The sequence below is a fragment of the Cydia amplana genome, chromosome 17 (assembly GCF_948474715.1).
Source record: "Cydia amplana chromosome 17, ilCydAmpl1.1, whole genome shotgun sequence".
Classification (NCBI taxonomy): domain Eukaryota; kingdom Metazoa; phylum Arthropoda; class Insecta; order Lepidoptera; family Tortricidae; genus Cydia; species Cydia amplana.
In genome coordinates, this window is record NC_086085.1 from 322,832 (window position 1) to 346,910 (window position 24,079).

General features: G+C 40.5%; 1 protein-coding gene across 1 annotated transcript; it reads right to left on the minus strand.

Annotated features, from left to right (window-relative positions):
* Positions 1–17,770: 17,770 nt before the first annotated feature.
* LOC134655994 (mitochondrial intermembrane space import and assembly protein 40) lies at positions 17,771–22,462 on the minus strand. The gene is made up of 4 exons (XM_063511511.1): positions 22,317–22,462; positions 20,556–20,680; positions 18,855–19,091; positions 17,771–17,942 (listed from the first exon to the last, which is right to left on the minus strand). The coding sequence occupies exons 3-4, from the start codon at positions 19,082–19,084 to the stop codon at positions 17,771–17,773; spliced, it is 402 nt and encodes a 133-aa protein (XP_063367581.1). The 5' UTR covers positions 19,085–19,091; positions 20,556–20,680; positions 22,317–22,462.
* Between the last annotated feature and the right edge of the window lie 1,617 nt (positions 22,463–24,079).

A 24,079-nucleotide genomic window follows, 5' to 3' on the forward strand; every position in this document is an offset into this window, starting at 1 on the left:
ATAGTGCTTAAAAACTCATTCAAACAAAATTAAAACAAACTTGATAAGTTAAGGCGTTTATGAGTTATCGCTAAAAGTCTTCCCTTCTTATTTTATTTAAAAGCCTGGCAACCCTTATTTGTGACCGGATTTTCGCAGGCAACCCTATGCCACTATATTAGCAATAAAATTACCATCATTTTTATGTATAATTCAAGCGTCAGACAGATGAGTACAATTATCGATAAAAACTCACCTGTTTAAGCACGGCAACCACATAATAGTGACCGGAAAAAGATAGGCAACCTAGTTGATTTATGTTGTATAAGTTTTATACTTTCCATTGGAACTTATTTCGTTTGTCAGACAGATCGGTGAAATTAGAAGAAAAAATTTATTTTTTCAAAAATTAATTAAAAATAGCCTTGACCATATTTCTTTAGGCAACCCTATTTATTTATGTTCAGAAACATATTTTCTTTCATAATATGTAAGTTTCATCCGTCAGACATATCGGTGAAGGTCGACCATATATGCCGGATCTCCTACTATAGGGCCTTGGACAGTGAGATTGAGGCATCTATTTCCGACGTAGTCTACTGGTCTGCGGCGTATATGGCCATACCATCGGAGGCGACTTTCCTGCAGCTTATCCGCTACGTCACGGATTCCGAGGCTGCCGCGGATGTGTTCATTACGTATGCGATTTAGTCGCGTAACGCCACACATCCATCGCAACATCTTCATCTCCGTGACGTGAAGCTGCTGGACATGCCTTCCGAGGACAAGCCAGGTCTCGCTACCATATAGATAGAAGGACTGGTCGGATGATGCTCTTGTACACAAGGCCCTTTAGCTTCACCGGTATCCTGGGGTATCCAGCACGGACCCAAGGTATTTGAATTTATTCGTTTTCACGACAAATTCGTCTCCTACCTTTACGGAGTCGGGGTCCATGCTGCCGCCACATGCCATGTACTTACTCGGTCTTCGCAACATTTAGCTTCAGACCGCCGTTCTCTATTAGCGCACCCTTCCATTGGTTCACTTCAGCTATGTTGCGGATGCCGATTTTTTGACATCCGCGGATGCGGATTTTTAAAGGCTCACATCCGCGGATGCGGATGCGGATGCGGATGTCAAGATAGGTACATAAAAAACGTCAAATATTACGTTTTAGTAATTTTGATTTCAAAAAACCGGCCAAGTGCGAGTCGGACTCGCGTTCCAAGGGTTCCGTACATTAAGTCCAACTCACGCTTGACTGCTAATTTCCAATAGGTTTTTTTGGCTAATGACTAAATTACCTAGCAGTCTAGCACTTACGCCGATGCTAAGACGTTCCTGTACCGACCTGTTCCAGATCCGCATCCGCATTAAATCCGCAACGATTTTATGCGGATGCGGATGTTGAAAATAATGCGGAAGTTCCGCGGTTGCGGATGCGGATATTCGCAACATCCCTGGTTCACTTTATGCTCCAGTTTCTGTTTGTCCTCATCTGTCAGTGCATTATAAAATAAATTAAAATATTACTCCGGCATATGGGTCCTTGGTAAATTCTTAATTCTGGATAATTTCTTGATTCTTCGAATACGAAGAATCAAGAAATCAATATCAATATCAATAGATAGTTCTGTTATTATAATTATATACGTAGGTAATATAAATATATCCCTGCCAAAGCCCATTTTGAACGCATGCGAAAATGAGCATTATTTTTTTATCCTTTTTCACGAAACGGCTTACAGCCTTATTACATATTTAAAATAAATGATGATACTACTGACCCACAATTCTGTTTTTGCCGATGTGTTTTCAACAAAGATAGTAAAAATTTAATTTAAAATTAAACCAAATTATATTATTTAGTAGTATGTACGAGGCAGTCCATATCACAGGTAATAAGAATAAGAATTGTTTATTGCCACATACATGAAAATAAAATAGTTAGAATTACTTACATAATAAAATAAAACAGTTGTTATCATATACAAAACAAAAGTGAGAAGATCTTTGTATTAGGCAAAGGGTTCCAGTCTCAGCGTGTGCCGGGCCTAGATGCCCGGCGCTGGTTTTCAGACCGGTCCCAGACTAAGGACGGTCGGAGAATATTACCTAAGTACATTAGTTTATGACAAATTACAGTACGTTTGTGCTCGTTTGTAACTGCCTGTAATGTAACTTGCCTGTTAATAAATGATGTGTATTTGATTTTGTATATAGAACGAAGGTTTTCTACGCGCCGAACCCGGGACTGGACGCGTACTGGGTTGGTGGTGATTGGGTGTTTGGCACCACGATCACCACGGACAACTGGCACTACGATACCACGACGGTGACGCGGGTGCTCAGCGGCCTCGCCCAGCGCACACTCGTGTGCGGCCGGCCGTGCGCGCGCACCTACAGGAAGTACGTACCTACATGCTCAGACAGACAAAAAACAGAAAAAAATCCTACAAGTTTCACGGATCATCCAATTTCGTTAAATTTGGTGTCAATTGAAAGAAAATTACATTTTTAATTATAAAAAAAATAAAAACAAAATATTTTTAAAGAAAAATAGTGTGAAAAGATTGAAAACCTATTTTTCCTTTTACGGTTTATTAATTTTCACAGATGATGTATTTCTGTTGCCGCTATAACAAAAAATCCTTAAAATAGAATAAAATAAATATTTAAGTGGGGCTCCCATACAACAAACGTACATTTTTTTGCCGTTTTTTGCGTAATGGTACGGAACCATTCGTGCGCGAGTCCGACTCGCACTTGTCCGGTTTTTTGTGAATATATACACATATTTTTAAAATAGATAAAGTAAATACCCACAAAATACTTAAAATTTACCATGATTTACATGCTTCTTGGTCTATAACTCTATAAAATAAATAAATAAAACTAAGCCAACTTCTGAAACATGGATCTCATAAACTGCTTAACCGATTTTGATGCGGTTTTCAGTATATGATGAAAAATGTGTTTAATTTTATGGTACAGTAGTTTTTTCTAAACATTATTCAATGTGGAAGAGACTATTTGCACAAATAAACCGTAAAAGGAAAAAATAGGTTTTTAATCTTTTCACACTATTTTTCTTTAAAAATATTTTGTTTTAATTTTTTTTATAATTAAAAATGTAATTTTCTTTCAATTGACACCAAATTTAACGAAATTGGATGATCCGTGAAACTTGTAGGATTTTTTTTCTGTTTTTAACAGACCTCGCTTCACCTCGGCCCCTAAGGGACGAAATTACGGGTTCTTCGAAAAAAAAATGTTTTAATGGGCCTCCGCTATCATCGTGCAAAGCGGCTTGCTTTCCTCCAAAAGTGCAGCTTTTTTTTCATAACAAGCATGACTAGTGGTATGCCACTTTACCTTAAAGTTTATAATCGTGGCATACGACCACGGCGATCCTTGAATATCTCTGTAAATATTAAAAAAAAAAGTAAATTTTATTACGTAGTATATTTTTATTTAAAAAATTATAACATTTATAATATTTCCTGTTTGATAATTTCAGAGAATTTCACATAAGAATTCTATCTTGTTTCATACTTTTTAGAGCGCGATTTGCAGTAGTCGGGTTTTAGTTTTTGAACTTATTAACCGAAACCAAATTGACTATGGGGCCGTGGAAAAATCTTAACAGCGCGAAGTAGCCGACAGAACAGCGACATCTACTGTGAAATTGGGCAACTATAAAAACTAAACATTACTACAATCAACAACTGTCATCAGGCCAATTATACCACGGCTCATTGGAAGCCTGCGGTCCGCTTGCTACTAATCCCAAGAATTGGCGTAGGCACTAGTTTTTACGAAAGCGACTGCCATCTGACCTTATTGGTATTAGTTCGGTTTCCTCACGATGTTTTTCCTTTACCGAAAAGCGACTGGGACTAGCTTGATAAAATGGGTCGGTTGCAGATTAAGGGGCGCGGTGTGCGTGCACCCCCTGCACGACGTGTACAGCCCGCCTTACGACGGCATGTCGTGGAACTCCAAGACCAAGGGGCTGATCGACTGGCGGCTCGGCGGCGTGCTGGACCGCAACTACGACTACCTGCGCACCTTCCCCTCCTACTGCTACTTCCTGGACCAGCAGTGCCGCTCCAACTACGCGCACGGCTACGGTGCGTGCGTGTCGCTCGCTTACCTAAATACTAACGTCGTGCTCAGAGATGCGATTTATTTGAAATACTTCTATTTAAAATGCAAATACAAAATACCTATTTTGTATTTTGCATTTAAATGCCTTTTAGTAAAAAACATTTTGTATTTTATTTGAAATACTTTTCGAGATGTATTTTGCATTTTTAATATTCATTTCAAAATGCAAAATGCTTTGCGATTAAGTTTAGCCAACATTACCAGTCAAACAAAATGAAATGAACGAATGACGCTTGTATTGCCGAATTTGACCGATAGAGGCGCCTGCTAGCCATGCGCGCCCTTTTTAGGGTTCCGTACCCAAAGGGTAAAAACGGGACCCGACTCCGCTAAGACTCCGCTGTCCGTCCGTCCGTCTGTCACCAGGCTGTATCTCACGAACCGTGATAGCTAGACAGTTGAAATTTTCACAGATGATGTATTTCTGTTGCCGCTATAACAACAAATACTAAAAACAGAATAAAATAACATTGATGTAGAATAAAGAACTGGATACCCAATCAGCCGCAAAAAATGGCCCCGCAAAAGTAACGTGAAAACAGATCACGCGTTACTTTTTCGTTTAGTCTTGTTTGGAACGCTCAAATGTGAAGTTGTCAAAAATGACGAAATGTGCAGTAAAAATATGCAAAAATAACAACGATAAAAAAAGGAAAAAGGATGGAATTTATTTCTTTCGGTTAGTTCTTTTGATAGCATTACAGAATTTATGTAATCTGGTGGTAATTTCACGGTTTTGAATAAATTATTTTGTTAGTACCAAAGAATCCCTGTCAAGGAACAAAAATCCAATGAGTCGATGTGAGGTCTATATTTTTTTAAATTTTTATATAGAATTCATAAGGAATATTATTATGTTTAAATTCAAGATTTCCAAGAAAACCTATGCGACGTGCAGAGTGGACTGCTATTATAGCAAGAGATAGGGGTGATGCACTTTTTAAGCCATTCAAAACGGCACTTGTGTGTTCGGCCTATTTCCCTGTTTCTGACATATACACCACCAATAAGGGCCTACATCGACTAACTGCAAATGCTAAACCTGTCTTAAAGGTAAGTCAGTTCATTTTAAACTGCATTCTTAAATTTATTTTAATGTATAGAGTCTGGCTAACCAAAAATTGTTGACAGATATTTCGTTGTTGTATCACTAATTGTCTATGATTTTAAAAAAGAGCTAAAAGTCAGTTGTCAATTTATATCATTCATTCAAATTGTTTGCGGTTTATAAGGGGTTTATTTTAAATATTTTTTATAATTTTAATACTGAGTGAGGTCCGCAAACTATTATTTAAGCTCGTAAATCATTACGACAATGTGCGAAGTCGACGTGTAGCGTTGCATAACGAAAAACAATGCGAAAAACTGCAATGTTTACAAGTCCTACACAAATGTAAACAAATTATGAGGTTGGAGCTCTATAAATATTTTGATACTTAGCATTTAGCATATTTGGCATAGTACTTATGTAATTTTTTTGGTGATGGATTTATATTACGGTATTATCGAGCTAGGTCTTATTTACACTACATTTCATTTTTCGCTTTGTTACAATGGTGAGAAAGTGTAAACATATGTGTTTATCGTTGACTGTACTTTATATAGTGGTAGAAATTATGTAAGCTGACTTTGAGTGCACGTCAACGTATATTTAACTTATATCCTTAGGTATCTTACGTGTGCACAGAAAATCAAAAATATTTTCTAGTATCATAACTATAACTCCTACTACACAAAGTGTGACCAGCCTAAGATTTTTTGAATTTCCCGCCAAACATTTGTGTAATATTTCAGTAGCCAGACTCTAGTTTAGTTAAATACTTTAAATAAAACCGGCCAAGTGCGAGTCGGACTCGCGTTCCACGGGTTCCGTACATTAAGTCCGACTCACGCTTGACTGCACATTTCTAATAGGTTTTTCCTGTCATCTATAGGTAAAGAACTATTTTGTGTATTTTTTTCATAATTTTAGACCCAGTAGTTTCGGAGATAAGAGGGGGGGGGGGTCATTTTTTGCCTATTTTCTTGAATAACTGCTAAACTATATATCCTAAAATAACAAAAAAAAATTAGATTCTTACAATGAGCTCTTTCATTTGATATGTAACACGATATAGTTTGAAAAACTTTATTTTTTAATTTTATCATTTACCCCCCAAAAATGGCCTCCATATTTAAAATTCATTTATTTACGTTACACGTCCATCTTTGGGTCACAAACTTACATATGTGTGCCAAATTTCAACTTAATTGGTCCAATAGTTTCGGAGAAAATAGGCTGTGACAGACGGACGGACAGACAGACACACGAGTGATCCTTTAAGGGTTCCCGATAAAATTAAACCATACCAAGAACCTGTGTACGTTAGTTATAATGAGTAATAACCGCGATAGTTTAAGGAAGAATATAAATGTTTTATTTCTTATTTTGATTTTTCTGTAAAATTATATTAAAGTATACCAAGCGACTCCATTCGTTCATTATTTTAGTTTGACGTAAATACAATGGTCACGTTACGTTAGTGCCATCGGACTAAATTTTTTAACAGTGTTGGTACCTCTGTTTGCAAATTTGACACTTAACGCTTACGACATTAAGCTCTTTTATGTACGAAACATTTATCTTGACTCAATATTTACGTAAGCGTTTTTATCATCAATGCAAATGATGCAAAACGTCATTGGGATCCACATTTGTTGACGTTTTTGTTCTGCTTTGTGTGTCTATTTCTTTTATATTAAGTCAGTGTAAAATAAAGATTTAAGTGGGGCTCCCATACAACAAACGTGATTTTTGACCGAAGTTAAGCAACGTCGGGCGGGGACAGTACTTGGATGGGTGACCGTTTTTTTGCTTGTTTTGCTCTATTTTTTGTTGATGGTGCGGAACCCTCCGTGCGCGAGTTCGACTCGCACTTGGCCGGTTTTTTTCTTCTTTGGTCAGAGTGCGCGCCTGCGCCTTATACTTAGCCGTTTAGACTCGCGACTCGGCTCGCGGCGCGTCTCGTGGCTCGCCGCGACACACTCGGCTTCGGCTTGTCAATTGGTTATAAACCTTATGCCGCGCCGTTAGTGTTTAAATTATATTAGCTCGACGAGCTTGCGAGCCACGAGACGAGTCGCGAGCCCACCGCTTACACTCGCGTCTCATGGCGCGGCTCGCGGCTCGTCTCGTGGCTCGCGCGAGAGTCTAAACCGGTTATTATGACCAAAATGTCATGCATAAGGTGCCATGTTATTAGACGTTTTTGTTCGGCTCGGCATTGTGTCTCTCATAGAATTAGAATAGACAAGAACAACTGTCAATCTTCAAAAGTGCGACCAAAAATGAAATGCAAGTGTGTGCGTAAATTGTCTATGTGAGATCAAAAATAGTGATGTCATGTTACAACATATTAATAATCTGTCGGTGTTTGATTGCTTTATCGACTACTTTTTCAAATGTATTATTTTAAACGTTAAAATTCTACGACATTATGATGTATAAAATAAACTAGAGATGCCCCGAATAGTGGTTTTGGCCGAATAACGAATACCGAATATTCGGCCCCTCTCTCGGCCGAATACCGAATATTCGGCATGACATGCGAACATTTTGAGTCACAATTATTATGAAACCTGATCGCTAACAAAGCTCAACCTTAGCTAAGATATATTTTTGTTGAAAAGCATTAATGAATAGAGTCAAACAAAACAGACTCATGATAAAAATGAAATGTTTTTTAATCAAGAAATGCTCAAAAAAGGGTGTTCGTATTTACCAACTTTCCAAGAACACAATATAAATATTCCTACATAGTTTTTGGTTATTTTTATTGTGCAATTTTTCTTTTTAAGTAGGTGCAACAGATATTCGGTATTCGGCCGAATAGTAGGCAACATTCGGCCTAATACCGAATATTCGGCAAAGTGGCCGAATAGGCCGAATACCGAATAGTTGCCGAATATTCGCGGAATAAAATCATTACAGCCTTATCTTAGTCTAACTCTTACTGTGTTGGAAAGTGAAGTTTAAATTTACTGCTAAACATCTGCACCTTCAAAATGGTATAACAATCGTTATTATTTGAAGTCGGTTATAAAGGTTAATATCTTAATTATGTCTCGTGAAGAAATGATTACATAGCTATTAATATACCGACAAGTTATCGATACTGTCATCTGAACATTTTGTCAAGCCCTAGCGTAAAGTAACAGTTTATGTTTTTACACAATATATTTTAAATTATTGAGTAATATGATAAAATATTAGCACACAAAGGAAGAAAAACTTATAATCAACTGTATAAACCGGCTTCTTACACTTTTTATGCTGTTAATTTGACAAAATATCGTTAAGAAAATTTCGCTCGGAATATCATTATTCCTCTGAAATAAGTATTTGCTAGGTTTATTTGGCCCCGTGACACTGAAATCCGGTACACTACAAGACACTATCTTCATTGTATTACTTTATCAAATAGTTTTCTTCCGAATTTGTGTATATTTTTCAAATTGAAAATTACGGTGATACGCTCTTGGCCGTCCGCGGCCGTCGTCAAATTCAAAAATGGTCACGTTTTCTCATTTGTAGTCTAACTCTTTCGCACTCATGCGATGTTCATATACGTGATGGCTTCCCTTTCGCACACTTCAGCTGTCTGTCAAGCGCGAGCGCGAAAATGACAAGTCTGTGGTGTCTCTATTTCTCATGATAAATACCTAAAATAAATAAAAATATCCGAGATTTGGTCAAAAGGTATTTTATTTAGAAAAATTATTTTGAAAATACTTATTTTGCATTTAGCATTTGAAATACAAAACGCAAAACTATTTGGTATTTTGCATTTGAAATAGTAAATCTGAAAAGTATTTTGCATTTTGTATTTAAATGCTTTTTTAAAACCATTTTGTACATCTCTGGTCGTGCTCTACCTATTTAGCTCTTAAGGTGACAGGTTAAGGTTAGGTATTTGCTGTATCTAATACAGATTTGTTAGCCGTTCGTCTGGCTCGCATTTGGTCCAGGTCGCTGTTTGTCCAGTTCGCGTTTGGTCCAATACGCAATTTGTCCTAAAATCCGGACCAAAAGCGAATTGACTTAGTAGCAGTTGGTCCCAATCGGAGTTCGTCATATACGCGTTTTGATACACTCGCTGCTCGCCCCAAATGCGGTTCGTCCTATACGCAAATAACCCTTTTTCGTCTTTCTTTGACTAATTGGACGTTTAAATATTGTATTAGCCTTTGTTTTACAAGGCCTTCAATAAGAAAATATACGAATGGTAACCACTCTCCTCTGCCTAAAATATGAGAATGAAATATTTATTACTAGCCTTAACCCGCGGCTTTGCCCGCGTTATCCCACGGGTACGCATTGCCGGGTTTTCAAGTGTCTCAATTCAAATCTTTATCGATCTGTACGCTAAGTTGTGTAAATCAATACATACTTACATATATATACATACATACGTATATATATATACATACATACGTATATATATATATATATATATAAAATAGTATGATTGTCAGTCTATAACACTCTCATACTTATTTAAGTACAGTCGAGTTCTACAGTATGTACTTATACACTTTATTGATCAAGTATGTGTCATATATAGCGATACGGTCAGTCGTGTACTTTTGGTCGATAAATTGTATTAGTAGATATTTTAGAACTGGAATGTAGCTAAAACACATTGTTGTCTGTTTGACGATGTCATTAATATTACGTTTAAATATAACGTCCAATTAGTCAAAGAAAGACGAAAAAGGGTTATTTGCGTATAGGACGAACCGCATTTGGGGCGAGCAGCGAATGTGTCAAAACGCGTACGGAAAGACGTGAACACAGTATTATTTTTGACCCAACTATAATTGTCGGTGGGGCCAACAGAGAAATGTGATGAAGGTGGGTGCAGTGCAGTGTAATCTGTTTTTATTTCATGTTCCAGGCTTCGCGTTCCTGCACATGGGCCCGTGCCTGAGCGACGAGGACGCCTTCCCCAACCTCATGCGCGGCGGCGACATCAGGCAGCGCAAGCGAGACGCCATCCAGCGATACGATACGCAACGCGGTGTAGAAGGTCGGTCCAAGTGTGTTATGCGCACGCATACCTACAGATGATGTAGCGCATAATCCTTTACCGAACGTTCGTGTTTGTCATGCTACTTCAGTCATTCAGTCAACCTCAGTACTGAGGGACGAGGACGCCTTCCCCAACCTCATGAGGGGCAGCGACATCAGGCAGCGCAACCGAGACGCCGTCCCGTCCACCGATACGATATGTCACAAAAAGTATATCTCTCTAAAACAAGATGGATTTCAGAAAACTTTTTACTACATTTTAGTCGTCAAGAACATCTACACCTTAATTAAAAAGATGTCAAGTTACTCGAGCTCACGGTTTATATATTTACTAATAATAGTAGGTCTATACATACGTACCACGTACAGTCACCAGCATAAATAAATGACTATGGGCAGCCGTGCAAAAATATCTGATGCTCCATTGGAGGCATAAGTATATGACGACACTACCTCGGTAAAAATATGTGATCCTTTGTGACCAGCAAAAATATCGTTAGTCTGTATCCGCATAAATATCGGATCGGGTCGCTTAAAAATATTTGATTACTCATAAAATTAAAAATTATGTGATTACTCTCATCTGGAATAAATATCTCTCCACTGTAAAAGCAAATACATCGGATGGACGACAGACCGCCTATTTATCTGACACGTTGGAAAATCACAAATATGTTATCGACCTTTAAAAACGAACCATACATGTTTGGTATAGAGCCGTAAATTGTATAAAGTGATTTGACAATTCACGAAAAGAGTGCCGACTTGTCATTGTATATGTCTGTCTCACATTATATTCTATCATCGATTTGACGGAATAAACTGGATATAATTTTGAATTGTAACGTATTGCAATCATGAATCTAGTATATAACTGGATCTGGCATGAGGGGTGGGGGAAATGACAAAACGGGATAGTCTTATGTATCTTTCAGTAGGAGTAGCAGCGAAAGCGCTATTATTGTTTGTCCTTGTCAGTCTCACAGGTTGACCTCTTCATCATTCTTTTTTATGTAAGAAGGAGGTTTATTACACATTGTCTATTAAAAGTCTACCTGAATTATGTCACAATTTAAAATTGCAAATGAAATATGTGAGACAGACATATGCAATGACAAGTCTGCACTCTTTTCGTGAATTGTCAAATCACTTCAAACAATGTAAGGCTCTATGCTATCCAGGTATGGTTCGTTTTTGCCGATTGATGACATATTTCATAATTTCGTGTCAGATATATAGGCGGTCCGTCTGCCATCCGATGTATTTGCATTCACATTGGAGAGATATTTATGCCAGATGAGAGTAATCACATAATTTTGATTTTTATGAGTAATCAAATATTTTTAAGCGATCCGATCCGATATTTATGCGGATACAGAGTAACGATGTTTTTGCCGGCCACAAAGCATCACATATTTTTACCGAGGTAGTGTCGTCATATACTTATGCCTCCAATGGAGCATCAGATATTTTTGCACGGCTGCCCACAGTCATATATTTTTGCTGGTGACTGTACGTACAGTCACCTGCAAATCCTGCAATAATATGTTACACAACGAAGGCCGCTAAAATATCTGACACGATCTTATTTGTAGAGCCATCCATAAAAGCATGTCATATATTTATGTTTGCGGCCTTCGAAGAGTAACATAACATTGAAGGTGATTGCAGGTATATATATGTATATTTATATATTATTTCCTACGCCGAGCATGTTCCGTAGGTACCTAATATAGGTATGTGTATTAATTCCTGCATCATAATTTCAAATGAAAATATTTTCTTGTTACTTACAAATTTATTTATACCTACTATTTAGAACGCGTTTTTATGAGTCGTCGGGTTTTAGCTACTGAACCATTTTCGGAAGTGAATAACAGATGCATTTTGTGTTCCAGGATGCGTAGACAAGATGCCAATCGTTAACGCTCGCTCGGTAGCAAAAGAAACGCAACGTTCTGTGTCTGTCGCACTAATATGGAAGAGTGATAGAGAGAGATAACTACGCTACGCTACACGCTACGGAGCGAACGTGAACGATTGACATGTTGTTAACGAACGCAGGAGCCTCCTGCGCGTGGTTTGTATTATTATTGTTCGCCATAGGCATGAGTCGAAAGTTTAGTCTACACGTGTGCTCGGAGGGTCGACCGCGAAGAACGAACATCAATATTTCGTTATCTGCCTCTCTATCGCACGGATACAGAGAATGATAGAGAGGCAGATAATGAAATTTCCATTTTGGTATGTCCATAAATTTGCGACAACGGTCACATGTTGAATTTGTTGGTTGGCATATACAGGTAGGTACAGCTTCGCAACACAATTATTCCTGCACCTTTTATTAGTGACAATCACAGGCTATGATGTAATTAATTTTAGTATACGATTTAAGTCGTCACCAATTACAAAATTAGTTAAAGTAGGTACCTATAATAGGTATAAATAATTAGTTATTAAGTATTATTTTCAGTAATTAATAGTCGTAGCTTTATAGTCGCTGTTCGTTTAGTTGCGTATGTTATTAATGTTGTAAGCTACGCTAGACTGACTCTTGTTAGTAAATGAAATGTTTTAAAATACATAGGTTGTTTTACTTCAATTACCTACCTACGTAGGTACTTAAAAATATTGCGAGTTATTTATTTAGCCGATGTATGTGTTCAGCAGGCACCGACAATGTCGTAGGCACCATCGCCCACACTGCAATGTTAACTGTACATCGGTGGACCTTATGCCTTTTGTAATAAGGCCCACCGATGTACGTTAGGAGTGTTGCTGTTTGTATGTTGACGGGTACGGGAGAAGATCATAATGTCATAATGTATTGTTTGTCATATGATCATTACTCCTAAAACTGAAACCGTTAACTTTTCAGGATTTTCGTAAGGTTATCCTGTAGGTAGATAGGTTAATTATTAGGTTAGGTTTGTTTAATGGCAATCCTGAAAAGTTACGCGTTTCTAAACCAAACAAATTATGACTAACGAAAATTCGGACATACAATACAAATACTCTTTATTGTACACCTCATTACAGAAAACAATACGGATAATACAGGAAGAAGAGGTTAAACAACAGGCGGTCTTATCGCTAAAAAGCGATCTCTTCCAGACAACCTTTAGGTAGCGGAAATTAATAAATTTATGTCATGTCAGTAGGTGTTTCATATTCAATATAAGAATTTTAGCACAGAAAAACACAATACAAAAACAGTATAACACAAATAAAAATAAAATAAAATAAGATACATATACATACACATATACATACACATACACAAATACATACATATATATATAAATATATGTGTAAATATGCCAGCTATAGGGAAAAGGAAACAGGTAAAAGTATTACGGAGCAGATAAAAAGTGAAGTTTAACAAGTCTCTTGAAAGAATTAGGAGACTGGGCGCACCTTACGTCTGCAGGCAGAGAATTCCATAGTCGAACAGATTGGAAAGTGAAAGAATTAGTATAGAATTTAGACGAGGATGACGGGACAGAAAGAAGAAAATTCTGGGAGGACCTAACCGAACGGAGATAGCTGTAACGGTTTTTGAGATAGCGGGGAGTTGCGGGGTTAAAAAGAATGGAATACAGAAGTGACAAAACGTGGGAGTTACGACGTAGGCGAATAGGGAGCCACTTGAGCTGCGACCGGAAGTGGGAGACATGGTCATATTTGCGTAGCCCAAATATAAACCGAATGCAGACATTTTGGATACGCTCAAGCTTATTAAGTTGCTCCTCAGTGAGATCGAGATAAGCAACGTCAGCGTAATCCAGAATAGGGAGGAGAAGAGTTTGTGCGAGGGCAATTCTAGTAGGAATGGGAAGGAAGCTTCGTAATCTCCTGAGGGAAGCAACTGCCGCGAACATCTTCCTGCTGACTTCGCCCACCTGAGGACCCCACGATAAGGTCCTATCCATAATGATGCCAAGGTTTTTTACCTTCTGCGAGTAGGGAATTAAAACGCCATTAAAGTAAATAGGTGAGAGGTTGTTAAAGTCAATTCTGGGAAGCAGTTTTGGGCTACCTATTATAATAGTCTGTGTCTTTGACGGATTAACTTTTAGGCCAAAACTGCGACTCCAATTTGAGATGTTGTCTAAGTCGCTATTCACTTTACGGATAGCAGACGTGAGTTCGCCAATAACGCCCTGTGAGTAAATCTGAAGATCGTCGGCATAAAGGTGATAATGTGAAGTTAGGTTAGAAGTAATTGAATTTATGAATATGGAGAACAACAAAGACAATATGACTTAAAACTTACAATAGAGACCCGACATACAACACAATATGACTTAAAACTTACAATAGAGACCCGATACAACCTATAAGTAATAAACTTAGCTGAAACCCCTTTTGCACGTACCTACAGTTTACACAAATGCGGTAAATTGATGATTACTTATCATTGACAACTATTTTCCTTAAAATTTATGAAAAATAAATGTATTTATGTTCGATTGCAGGGTCAATGGCAAGAATAGATAGCACTGATTTAAACTTTCACGATTTTTACACATTATTAAATTATACAACGGGACTTAATCGCGTATCTAAGTTTTAAGATTTACCTCCGACGTTTCGAGGACGGCGTTGTCCCCGTGGTCTCGGAGAAGACTGGCTTAAGTTGACATCAGCATCGTCCAACCGCGCGAGTTTTTCGAACTACCCGCACTTGGTCTTGTTTATCCGCTTGAACGTTTTGCGCACTAGGGATGTCACTCTGTCGACACACAACACTAACGATATTCGATTTATCGACTGTCGATATTCGTTTACGCTTACATTTACTAATGACTGGATTCCATGTGGATGAGATCTTGAAACCCTCGTCCCGATTGAAATTACTATGTTTTTTGATTTCAATGGCTTCCCGTACTTTCCTGCTGTAGAAATGACGATCCGTGGACAGGATTTTAGGGTTATGCAGCTCAATCCAGTGGTTTGGTCCTGACTCCAGTAAATGCTCAGCCACGGCAGACTTGTTCACCTGACGATTTACCTACCATACGATTACGATACGATTTACCTGAACATAGTAATTTCAATCGGGACGAGGGTTTCAAGATCTCATCCACATGGAATCCAGTCATTAGTAAATGTAAGCGTAAACGAATATCGACAGTCGATAAATCGAATATCGTTAGTGTTGTGTGTCGACAGAGTGACATCCCTAGTGCGCAAAACGTTCAAGCGGATAAACAAGACCAAGTGCGGGTAGTTCGAAAAACTCGCGCGGTTAGACGATGCTGATGTCAACTTAAGCCAGTCTTCTCCGAGACCACGGGGACAACGCCGTCCTCGAAACGTCGGAGGTAAATCTTAAAACGTAGATACGCGATTAAGTCCCGTTGTATAATTTAATAAGAATAGATAGTTTTGATAGGGATACTGCGAAGAACGCTAACTTCACCAACGGGTGCCCAACCTCGCCCAAGTAAAATATTAAAATAATGATTTTACCAAGAAAAATATATCCATTGGATTATCAATGAATAAATACCTAGAGCTGTGTAAAATTAGTTTTAAAGTACCTACAACTACATATAAAATTAAAAACCGGCCAAGTGCGAGTCGGACTCGCGTTCCAAGGGTTCCGTACATTACACAATTTTTAACAATGTATTTTTTATGTGAGACGTGAGTAAATGTCTATCAAAAACCCGTAGGGATCGGATCAAAAACGAAGTAATTAAGTCCGACTCACGCTTGACTACACATTTCTAATAGGTTTTCCTGTCATCTATAGGTAAAAAAGTATTTTGTGTATTTTTTTCAAAAATGTTAGACCCAATAGTTTCGGAGATAATGGGGGGGGGGGTCATTTTTAGGGTTCCGTAGCCAAATGGCAAAAAACGGAACCCTTATAGATTCGTCATGTCTGTCTGTCTGTCTGTCTGTCCGTCTGTCCGTCTGTCTGTCCGTCCGTATGTCACAGCCACTTTTCTCCGAAACTATAAGAACTATACTGTTGAAACTTCGTAAGTAGATGTATTTTGTAAACCGCATTAAGATTTTCATACAAAAATAGAAAAAAATCAATAAATTTTTGGGGTTCCCCATACTTCGAACTGAAACTCAAAATTTTTTTTTCATCAAACCCATACGTGTGGGGTATCTATGGATAGGTCTTCAAAAATGATATTGAGGTTTCTAATATCAGTTTTTTCTAAACTGAATAGTTTGCGCGAGAGACACTTCCAAAGTGGTAAAATGTGTGTCTTCTAAAATAAGAGAATGATAAAACTAAAAAAAATATATGATGTACATTACCATGTAAACTTCCACCGAAAATTGGTTTGAACGAGATCTAGTAAGTAGTTTTTTTTTTATACGTCTTAAATCGCCTAAATACGGAACCCTTCATGGGCGAGTCCGACTCGCACTTGGCCGCTTTTTTGTTTTGTCCATACTACAAGATGGGCTCCCAGAGACCTTGACGTCACGTTCCCTTACCGTTTTACTTAGGGCGTTTCGCGAGTGAAGTGCGACTGTCGGCTTTTGACTACAATTTCTGACTTTTGTGTTACTTTAATGCAACGGGTCCCATATAGACATTTGATCCTAAAAACAAACCCGATCGATTGATACCATAAATGAAAATTAGTCATGTAGCCTATTATCTGGTGCTTTATTTCATGCACGGGGTGAAATAATTTATTTTAAATGCAATATAATACCCTATTAAGGGGACGTATTTTTGTAAATATGTAATTTCTGATATTTAGAATCCGCACATCGATCTGCAATCGACCGCACGTCAAAATGGAGCAAATAATGATTACTATATATAGGTACCTACAACGAAGTCGATGTTACCTCATGACTAATAGGTAATTAAAAAGCAAAATCGTTCGTTAAATCAACTATTATTGTAAATAAAGGAAGTACCTACTGAAAAAAATATCTATTACACGTCTACGTACTCGGTAGCGACAAACTATGGCACCGTCATAGTCTGTCGCTACCGAGTCGGTGGAATCGGCTCAGACGGACTCTAGGTACCAAACGTTAGCACGTCGCAATGTTTACGAACGATCAGCCAAGTTCGGACGCGTGTTTAGAAGCATTGTAGTGTCGCGTGCATAGACTAGGAATCCTCTAGACTGAGTTTAGAGCGATTATTTCATGAAACCGATGCTGCCAAACATACGGGGGTGCGGGGGGACGAGATGAGCGAATCTCGTGCCGCGATCGGTCCGTTCAAAGACACGGACCGATCACGGCACGGGATTGACTCGAAGATGGAGTAAAATTACCGTATGAGTGGCAGAGGGCAGGGATCGGATACCGGTATTTTTTGTATGGGAACGGAAACGGTATTTTTTCGTTCTTTGCTAATTACTTCATTTCTAATTGAGCAATCTAATAATACGAAGCCGTACCCTAAAAACACAACTGAGTCCTACATTTTGAGTATAAAATAATTCGAAAAATATGGTTATTTCTAAGTTTTTGCAAAAAACCGGTTCCGATCCCTGGCAGAGGGGGTAGCGTTACTATGGTCAGTCTAGAGGATGTCTTGTCTGTGTGTCGCTAGGGCTCGGCGAGCTTGCCGTCGGCGGGCGGCTGGTCGGCGGCGGGCCCGGGCCCGGGCGGGCCCGGCTCCTCCTCGTCGTCGCGCGCGTACAGCTCGGGGTAGCCGGCCATGCACGCTTGCATCTCGCTGAACTTCTCGTAGCAGTCGCTGCCCTTCGGCTCCGCCTCGCTGCAACACGGACGAGCCGATTTATAAACGATTACCTAACAGATGAGCAGTAGAATAAGTGTCCAGTTAAACATTTCGTTTTTGGGACGGGCTTTTGTGGCCGACCGATTGTGAGGTGGGTGACGATGCGATATTATGGCACGACTGTAATGCGGAGTCGACGCTGCCGTAAGTGCCCCGTTTACCCTGCCTTACCTTACGAAGGTCGAGGACATAGTAAACGGATAGTAAAGCATGTGCGAGTCGAGTCCGGATTTGCCCTGAGGGTCGCGAAGTTGGAATCTTGACACGACGCGAATTTGTGGAGGAGTTTTGGCCGAAGGATGATGTCAAGTTTCGGCGGTTCCGCGGCCGACTCCCTGACACTGCGGGGTGGCGAAATGCATCGCGGCCATTGTGTGTGTTTTAGTTTTTAAGATACCTATGTTGTATAATATGTATGATGGGTTTGGCGCAGGCGCGCCGCGGGAACACTCGGGGTGGTCACCCGTAGTGGAAGCACTACAGCGGCGGCACTCGACCTGCGGCTCGCCGTATCACGTGGCCCGCCGGGTGATCCCGGTATCGATACGTAACTTTGTCATCCGAACGTCACTTTTAAGCGAACAAATTCAGCCCCAGTCGACGGAGCCGTCGGGGACAGCCACAGACAATCCAACCTCTAGACATAGCATAGTCGCGCTACCCCCTCTGCCACACATACGGTAGCGTTACTCCATCTTCGAGTCAATCCAGTGCCGTGATCGGTCCGTATCTTTGAACGGACCAATCACGGCACGGGATTCGCCCGCCTCGTCCCCGCGCACCCCCGTATTTTTGGCAGCATCGGTTTCATGAAAGAATTGGCCTAAGCTCAGTCTAGAGGTTGAATTGTCAGTGGGGACAGCACTCGGGGGGCGGCACCGCAGTCACCTGTAGTGGAAGCAGGAGAAGGCGTCCCTGAAGGGCCGCGCGCAGGGCCCGGTGGCCATGCCGCCGAGGCAGGGGCAGCCCCAGTTGATGGAGCCGTCGGGCAGCACGAGGCCGGCGGCGGGCGCGGGCGCGGGCAGCGACACGCGCGAGGGCTCGGCCAGCGCCGCCGGCGACGCGATCAGCACCACGTCCTTGCCGCCGGGGCCGCTCTCGATGCGGGACACCGACATGACGGACCTGCGACACAAATATTTGTGCCTCAGTTGGCGCTCGTTGCGTAAATGTGCCTTCCACAGTTGGGAGGAGCATTGAAAGGAGAGCATTGAGAGAGGAGAGCAGAGAGAGAGGAGGAGCTTTGGGAGGAGCTACGAAGTATGTACTGACGCTTCTATAATTTAATATTATGAAATAAATAAACCTAAGCGCGGGGGCGGCGAGCTGGCGCGCCGGGACCCGCACGAGCGCGCGCCCTCCTGCACGACAACAAGTGTACCTGTTGTATGAAGTGTACCTGTTGTTGTTGTGTGTTATATGAAGGCCTGCAGCGAGGCGGCGTGGCGCGCGACGCGGAGCGCGGGGGCGGCGAGCAGCAGCGCGGCGCGCGCGCGGGCGAGCTGGCGCGCCGGGACCCGCACGAGCGCGCGCCCTCCTGCACCACGACGACAACATGTGTTCTTACTTATCTTCCAGATATATACTATGATAGTTCGATAGGTCAGTATTGTACCCGATCCCGATCGTTCTGCCGTTGTACCGGTTTAGCACCAAAATGACGGATCAAATAGATGGAGCGATTGGGACGACTGAACTGTAATTTTATCTGGCATATAATTTCCCTTCGGCACTTTCATAGTTGCATGACTTGCATCCTTAAAGAGCCCCAGGGTTTGCTCTGGACGATGTGAAATACAGTCGAATACCCTATTATCGGAGTATTTGACTGTATTTAATAGTACATTATTGTCGAGGCTCGGAATTAAGTAACTCCTTGCTGGCTGAACGACCTTGTCGTCGGGTAGCTGCACAAATCTCTGTTTTGACATTTTGCTGGGACATCAGTTAGCCGCGACCACGACCAGTGAGACTTGTGTCGAAACGTCGGTAAATAAAGGTAATAAAATAAATTTCGGGATAGACCCGTCTATAAAAAATGTGACTTAATGTGTTAAAATTGGTCAAAACGCGAAGGTTTTAAATATTATACAGCCAGCGACGTTACCTGTGTGCGAGTACTGCACATGTACACAAACACGGCCAGCGACGTTACCTGTGTGCGAGTGCTGCACATGTACACAAACACGGCCAGCGACGTTACCTGTGTGCGAGTGCTGCACATGTACACAAACACGGCCAGCGACGTTACCTGTGTGCGAGTGCTGCACATGTACACAAACACGGCCAGCGACGTTACCTGTGTGCGAGTGCTGCACATGTACACAAACACGGCCAGCGACGTTACCTGTGTGCGAGTGCTGCACATGTACACAAACACGGCCAGCGACGTTACCTGTGTGCGAGTGCTGCACATGTACACAAACACGGCCAGCGACGTTACCTGTGTGCGAGTGCTGCACATGTACACAAACACGGCCAGCGACGTTACCTGTGTGCGAGTGCTGCACATGTTACACAAACACGGCCAGCGACGTTACCTGTGTGCGAGTGCTGCACATGTTACACAAACACGGCCAGCGACGTTACCTGTGTGCGACTGCTGCACAGTCAGCACGTCCAGAGGCAGCACAGAGCCGCACTCTCCAAACACTTCCCCGCAGGCCGCCTGTATAGTCTGCCGCACCTCAAGAGGCTCAATCTTATCTCCAATCCTGAAAGAATACAGTATGTTATTAGTTACAAATGTTACAATGTTATATATTATGTAATGCTAATGTCACTTAGTCCAGCATTATCTACTGATTTAGGATCAATGCCCAAATAAATAATAAATAAAATAAATAAATTGCGCGTAAGATCAAGTGCTCATAAGTCAAACCATATCACCTTTAGCCTAAGAAGAGAGATATCCTGCCACATTGCGAGTGTATCAAGTAGATACTAGCTAGGCGCCTTACATGGAAAACCCACATAAAACACAAATGCAACGAAATTACCCAAGAACCCAAAAATCTTCATTGGCTAATGGGACGCAACTCAACCCTGTCAGTGGACAATAACGAAGCTCCTATACAACGCAATCATTAAACCCATCTGGACATATGGGATCCAACTATGGGGAACTGCTAGCGACAGTAACATAATGTGTCTTCAAAGAGCACAGAGCGCCATCCTTCGAAATGATGAAGTGCACAACTATCTCAATATGCCCAGCGTCAAGGAAGAGATGAAAATTTACTAAGAATTACATTGAGCGCCTGGGTAGGCATCCAATTCTACTGGCTTCAAAATTACTGGACAAGACTGAAACAGTACAAATACTTAAAAGGAAGCACATCATGCAAAATGAAAGTAGTGGTTAAGTGAGACGATGGTCTCCTAAACCGAAATTTTAACAACTATAATATAGTTTATACAGCAAAACTATTTATATTTATTTTATTTTGTAAATGAAATATGGGTTTTAAGACCTGAAATTAATGATTTTTATTTATTCTATTTAAAACTGATTATAGTTGTTACCGACCGATGGCAGTTCTAAGCAGAAAAAAATAAACAAATAAATAAGTATTGGGACATTTTTACACAAATTGACTAAGCCCCACCCACAGTAAGCTCAAGAAGGCTTTGTGGGTACTCGGAGTCTCGGACAACAATATATGTACCATACATTATACATAATGTGTTAACCCGTGCGAAGCCGATAAGCCGATAACTAGGAAATACAAAGAAAACACTCATGACTCGGGAACAAATATCTGTGCTGTGGAATAAATGTGTGTGTGTGTGTGTGTGTGTGTTATCCAAGCCAATACAGACACGCACACAGCACACACATGTGAACTAAGTTCATTCTCTTTAATTACCAAATTTGTACAAAGTAAACAAATACTTAAAAAACTGAATGAACAATTTTAATAAGTACTACTCTCATTTATTTTGTAGAATGACAACTAAAAAAATATTTTATATCATAGGAACCCAGATATTAAATAAACATAAGTACCTAAATTACAATAGCCCCATGGGTGAATGACATTAACAATGTGCATTAGGCTTGGATTAGGTTCGCTTTTCAATTCATCGTCTGCATATAACACTGGAGATCTGTATTCTATTGCACAATGTTTACACTATCAGTGGCTATCAGACAAATTCGGAACTTACATTTTGTCAGAAATATAGTCAACTGGAGTAAACACGGGTTGTAAACACGGGCAGTATAAAGATAGCATGAAGGAACCACTGCCGGCTCTGCAATCTACAAATACCCCGCGTTTAGCTGAGAAAGTCGAAAAGCAATTGCAATAAAATCGGGCCACTCGCCTGACTCGCCGGTGTACTCACACGTCAATCTGCAGGTAGAAGTAGCGCGCACTCATTCGAAACTCGAAGGTAGCTTCACTGCACTCGCAGCGTGATATTCCGATACAAAACTGTTAAATGTTCGATCCAAAATAAAATTTTAGACATCCGCACTGCACGTTTTAAGGATATGAGTTATGAATACAGATCATATACAGATACACACAGGGTTGCCAACTCCAAATTTTTTTTACCCCTAGAGCTCAACTTAAAAACCCCTAAAACTGTACTATTGTTTTGGAAAATCCACTAAATAGAAAATAAAAGAAATTATGCGTTTAATTAATTCTTCCACTCCAGAACACATTCATTCTTACATTTTCCAGAATTTCGTACATTAAATCATTTTCAACTGGTTCGACATTTTGAAATAAAAAAAAAAATAAAAAATTCGCACCGCATCGCGACCTTGGAGCGGTTCTAGGAATAGCTCGTACTGGCGTGGGCTTCCACAGTCCACACCATCGCACCGAACCGTCAAAACGGTGCGATCCTAGTTTACATACTGCCGCACACGTGTGCCAGTGTTGCCAAGTGTCCAATATTTCCGTGTTTTTCAACGAATTTTTGCCATGAATCCCTTAAGATTTAATTTAAATTATTGTGGGTCCGCTTTTTTAGAGGTAGATGAAGGGCCTGAGGTAATATAGCTGGTCAAGCAAATCTTGTCAGTAAAAAAAGGCGCGAAATTTAAATTTTCTATAGAACGATATCCCTTCGCGCCTACATTTTTCAAATTTGCCGCCTTTTTCTACTGACAAGATCTGCTTGACCAGCTTTATAATACACTTTTATGCCTGAAAATCTTTGGGAATCTACGTCCTTAAAGCACTGCTTCCGCATTTTTGCAATTTCATCAACTGGCTACATTGCCGTCCAGTTTGGCATTGACATATTCCACTATCATAATTTGAAAATGACAGCTGTCAAACGGTGCGATGCAGCCTACACACTAGGGAAATTGGTGCGGAGCGCACCAGTATTATTACTTGTCAGTTGGTGCGACGTGCATGCCCATCGCACCACTATTAATAGTAATTATGTGCGATGGAAGCTTACACACTATCGATACGTGCGCCGCACCGCACTACTGTTACTACTTTAACGTGTGCACACCCGTCGTACTCAAGTTTGCCAACAAATCCAATAATCAACAGCCACGACGCCACAGAGCCAAAATAGAGCGCTAATAGCTTATTCACACGACACTTTTGGTGGGGCCCAATACCTATATCAAGCTTATAGCCGTAACAGACTACCGCACGTATACCCTGCCTTGACCCTCCTTGCATCTCCCTGATCCGCCGCAACGTACTTGCTTTTTATTATTAGGCCGGAACATACGGACTTTCTATTCGTCTTCCGTATGAAATGGCATGTGCAAATAAGCAAACCAGACAGCTGTATGAATGTGTATAGCGAAGTTCCGTTCACACATCATCATCATCATCATGGTCATTTCGTAAGGAAATCGGGTAAACATTCCGTATGTATGTGGCCGACCTAACACTGCCCGACCCGACAAGGGGGCCTGACCAAAAGGATGGTCTGAACCACATTTAAAGCGACGAAAGATCATACAATCACGTTACAATTCACTGTGTAGCGTAAATCGGAACGTTCAGCCGTGTATTTCCTTCTCAGTCGCACTTGCGAGTTCAAGCAACACAGAGTGGGATACACTAATATATCGAGAACGTTTCGTTTCCAGTATAGTATGTAGCTTCTCACATCGTGAACACTTT